This window comes from Melitaea cinxia, chromosome 25 (genome assembly GCF_905220565.1).
Source record: "Melitaea cinxia chromosome 25, ilMelCinx1.1, whole genome shotgun sequence".
Taxonomy (NCBI): domain Eukaryota; kingdom Metazoa; phylum Arthropoda; class Insecta; order Lepidoptera; family Nymphalidae; genus Melitaea; species Melitaea cinxia.
In genome coordinates this window covers 946,858-951,258 of record NC_059418.1, presented here as the reverse complement: position 1 = coordinate 951,258, position 4,401 = coordinate 946,858, and the positions used below count along the sequence as shown (strand labels likewise).

At 33.9% G+C, this 4,401-nt stretch overlaps 1 protein-coding gene across 1 annotated transcript; it reads left to right on the top strand.

Annotated features, from left to right (window-relative positions):
- The first annotated feature begins 675 nt into the window (after positions 1 to 675).
- On the top strand, positions 676 to 4,125 carry LOC123666133 (cholinesterase 1-like). Its single transcript, XM_045600340.1, has 3 exons — positions 676 to 893; positions 1,704 to 2,992; positions 3,871 to 4,125. Exons 1-3 carry the CDS (start codon positions 714 to 716, stop codon positions 4,070 to 4,072), a joined length of 1,671 nt encoding a protein of 556 aa, XP_045456296.1. The 5' UTR covers positions 676 to 713; the 3' UTR covers positions 4,073 to 4,125.
- Positions 4,126 to 4,401: the final 276 nt, after the last annotated feature.

Below are 4,401 nucleotides of genomic sequence, written 5' to 3'. Positions count from 1 at the left end.
CCGTTAGGGATTTCCTCTGGGTAAAAAAAAAAAGGGCCTATTTCACCTGTACGAATTTACTTTAAAAGCCGGAGATACAATAGCCCAGAGGACTTGTTTCATGTTACTTAATGAATTAAAACTTTTAGGTTCACAATTAGCAATATATCATAAATAAATTGAATTTCGATGGTGAGACAGAACAATACGTCAGAAACTGTTATCTGTTGGATACCATCATCTGTCAAATAGCGTTATCCACAACCGGTGAGATCCTAAGTATTAACTACATAATAATAATTGTGTTTACTGGCAAACGAAAACGATGGGACCCCAGAGAAATCGAGGAAACTCTCAAAAATCCGCATAAATTTTTATTGGGTGCACCGATTTTGATAATTTTTAATTTAATCGAAAGCTGATGTTTGTCATGTGGTTACATATAAATTTTATTGAGATCTGATAAACTCTTTTTGAGTAATCTTTGATAACCCGTAGTTACTTGACTATTTTTTCGTCGATCTACGTTGTATTACTCGTCGATGTAATTGAAGTCGGTTTTTTTTTCGTTTGCGAGCAAACACAATTAGTAATAACTAACATTAATTTATTTTATCCATCTCTATTTTCAAGTGTATAAAAACCTTAACAACAAGTAAGTGCTATAATAGCTCTGACTGAACACTAATTAACTTAGTTATTGAGTGCCATTGTGACGAGTGTGTTGCGTCGAAATGTATTGGCTTATAGTATTTCCATGTCTGATACACTCCGTTATTTCTGGCGATCCTGAATCACGAACTGTACACTTGAACCAAGGTATCGTACGTGGCTACAAGGATTTGCGTGAGGACATATTTGCTTTTTATGGTATCCCTTATGCCACGGCACCGAAGGGTCCCGACAGATACAAGGTGATTATAAGCATCGTTACGTCATTAGGTTATTGTTTTTTTTGAAATAATTAAATATTAGTTAGTGATTGTTTGAATTTACTTATACATAATTTCATAAACCTTATAAAAGACACTTGCATTATAAAACATGTAGGTATCTATCTGTTCGCCTTGTTTTGCTAATATCATTTATTTGTGTCCTCTGATAAGCGATTTGTAGGGACGAATAAAAATTCAGTATTGCTTTTTACGTTTTTTATCATGTTTATAAGAATAGTTAAAGTTAAGATTGATTTTTTATTGACTACACCTTTACACAGGAAATACTTATCTGACATTGATGTTAACTATAAATGACAAAGTATATGACTCTGGTAGGTATGTTACTTGCAGAAGATTAAATAGCTTATAATTGTCTAAGTCGACTATTGACCACTTCTTGTGACTTGTTTGTTAATAATTGTAGTAGGTTTCATCAATGTCCAAAAACACGGTGATGTTTAACAATTAAAATAATAGAGCTTGATTTAATCTTATAAATAAAATTCTCGTTTCAGAATGTTAGTTACAATACTTCTCCGAAACGGCTGGACCGATTTTTATGAAATGTGTACATATCGGGTAGGTCTGCGAATCGGCCAACATCTATTTTTCACTCCCCTAAGTGATAAGGGGGGGCTTAAGGGGATTTATAACATATATGGCAAAACAACGTTTGTGGGGTCAGCTATATATATTTATTCTGGTGATGACTATAATAATATTTGCGATTTACAAAAAAAAGTAATTTTATCTAATATATTTATGTACATCACTTAAATATTCCAGGCTCCTCTTTCTCCTCCGATTTGGTCTGAACCGTTCGATGCGGTAGAAGAAAATATCATTTGTCCACAAGCTAGTACTTGGAAACTGTTAGCGAAAGAAGTTGATATGCGAGAGAATTGCCTAATTGCGAATATTTTTGTACCGAACACCAATGAAATAAATCTCCCAGTCGTCGTTTACGTCCACGGCGGCGCTTATATTATGGGGTGGGGAAACGCGTTCACATATAAAAAATTAGTCAATAGTAAAAAAGTAATTGTAGTTACATTTAACTATCGACTAGGCGCGCATGGATTCCTCTGTCTAGGCACAAAAGATGTACCCGGTAATGCTGGTATGAAGGACCAAGTGGCATTATTACGATGGGTTAAGGCAAATATTGCTCAATTTGGTGGTGATCCAGATGAAGTCACAATAGCGGGATATAGTGCCGGCTCATCGTCAGTAGATCTTTTAATGATCTCAAAAATGGCGCAAGGCTTATTTAAAAGAGTTATCCCTGAGAGTGGTGCCAATACTGCGTCGTTTAGCGTACAACGTAATCCAATTGAAAATGCTAAAGAATTCGCGAAAATGTTAAATTTTAATGATGTAGATGATTTCTATGCTTTGGAAAATTTTTACAAAACTGTGTCTTATGATGAGTTAGCGGCACCAGATCTCATGAGCAGGACGGATTCTACTTTTGTCTTTTCTCCGTGTGTGGAACGTGATGTGGGAGAAGAAATCTTCCTAGATGATGACCCAGTTGACATATTAAAATCTGGTAACTATAAAAAAGTTCCCATGCTATATGGGTTCGCACAAATGGAAGGCTTATTTCGGTTGCCCCTTTTCGAGTTATGGAAGGATCAGATGAAAGAAAAATTTTCAGTTTTTCTGCCGGCAGATTTGCATTTTAGAGACGATAGTGAAAAAGATGAAGTGGCAAAGGAAATTCGAAATTTTTACTTTGGTAATAATTTGGAGAAAGACAAAACCGTTTTAGCCTATATCGACTATTTTACTGATACTATATTCGCATATCCTACACTCAGATCAGTAAAGTTACACGTTCAAAATGGACATAATGACATATATTTGTATGAATATTCGTTTGTAAGTGATGACAATCCAGTCATACCATATACTAATAATATTCGTGGTGCAGATCATTGTGCTCAAACATTTGCCATTCTTGATGGGCATTGGGCAGGTAATGGGACTGTAAGTGAAGAGTCGTTAACAGCACATTATAAACAGATGAAAGCTTCGTTAAGAGAAATATGGTTAAATTTTATTACTACAGGGTAAGCAAATAGCATTAAGTTTTTTTTTTTTTTAATTTCGTAAAATGTTGCAAGAAATATATATAAAGATAAAAATATAGCAAGTATCATTTATTTATTTATTCGAGTTCGATTTCCGCCTGAGTCTTGGTGTAATATCTATTTGTATTTATATATTTATATATGTATTATTTCTATGTATATAAAAATTTATAATTATAACAGCCGGCTGTTACCTGTAACATAAGCATTAAATTGCTTATCATGAGAACAGACGACCGTGTGTGTATGCAATAACGTATAACAAAATAGTATATGGTGTCTCAAATATCTATGCGTGCGTTCAGAAATTTATTTTATGTTAACTTTCTTCGAGTACACTTTCTTCCTTATACTCATAATGTATATTTAAGATATATAACGAAAATACCTACATGATATATGATGATAATTATATGACATTAATTATCATCATTTATATCATATAGAGGTCATGGGGGAATTGGGGATAGTGTCGGCAACGCGCTTGCGATGCCTCTGGTGTTGTAGACGTCTATAAGTTACAATATCGCTTACCATCAGGTGAGCTGTACGCTTGTTTGCCGACCTAGTGACGTAAAAAATAGGTAATTTCGTTACTGAATATGTATGTATGAATCTATAGTAACATTATAAAGCTAAAATGTTTGAAACATCATCAAATCTCAAGAACTACTGGTTCGAATTGTGAAATTCTTTTTCTGTTAGATAGTCGATTTTCCGATAAAGGTTATAATATAGCCTATAGCCTATAGGCTATATAACATTTTAGTGCCCCTTTTTCTCAAATTAACATGGGTTAATCCACGGGACACAGCTAGTTATAACATGAATTGATTTTTCGTTTTATGTCTTTTCAGAAAACCCTTGAATGCCGATTCTAAGCTTACGTGGCCACCAGTAGAATCAGATTGGACACCACATATGTCTATCAACAAAATTTTAGAACTGAGAGGTTCTTTGTTGAAGGAAAGGACTCAGTTCTGGGAAGGGATTTACAATAAATACTATCGTCCTCCAATAGCACCATCTCCTCCTCCACAGCAAAAAACTGAACTTTAAAGAAACGGTTTCAGTCACAATTTTCGTTTTAAAATTAAAACTTATTGTATTTAGACGTAGTTTTCATTTATATTATGAAAACTATTCATAAAAGATGAATAATGAACTAAATAGCAAAAAAAATTATTAATTAAGTTATCATATCAATCTATACTTAGGTTCGTGCCAATGTTCAAGCTTAAAATATAACCCTCCTGCTCAGCGTGGTGACTATGGGAAAAATTCATGAGTACACGCCATTTTTGGCGCGAACTTGTGGAGGTCTATGTTCAGCGGTGGACTGTATTAGGCTAAAGTTATAATTTTATATTTATTTTGAATGTGTAGGG

Bases quoted from the DNA above. Each gene is read 5' to 3' on its own strand.
- LOC123666133 (XM_045600340.1), top strand. From the start codon at position 714: ATGTATTGGCTTATAGTATTTCCATGTCTGATACACTCCGTTATTTCT. The intron at 894-1,703 runs GTGATTATAAGC...TAAATATTCCAG, and splicing joins AGGGTCCCGACAGATACAAG to GCTCCTCTTTCTCCTCCGAT. The intron at 2,993-3,870 runs GTAAGCAAATAG...ATGTCTTTTCAG, and splicing joins TTAAATTTTATTACTACAGG to AAAACCCTTGAATGCCGATT.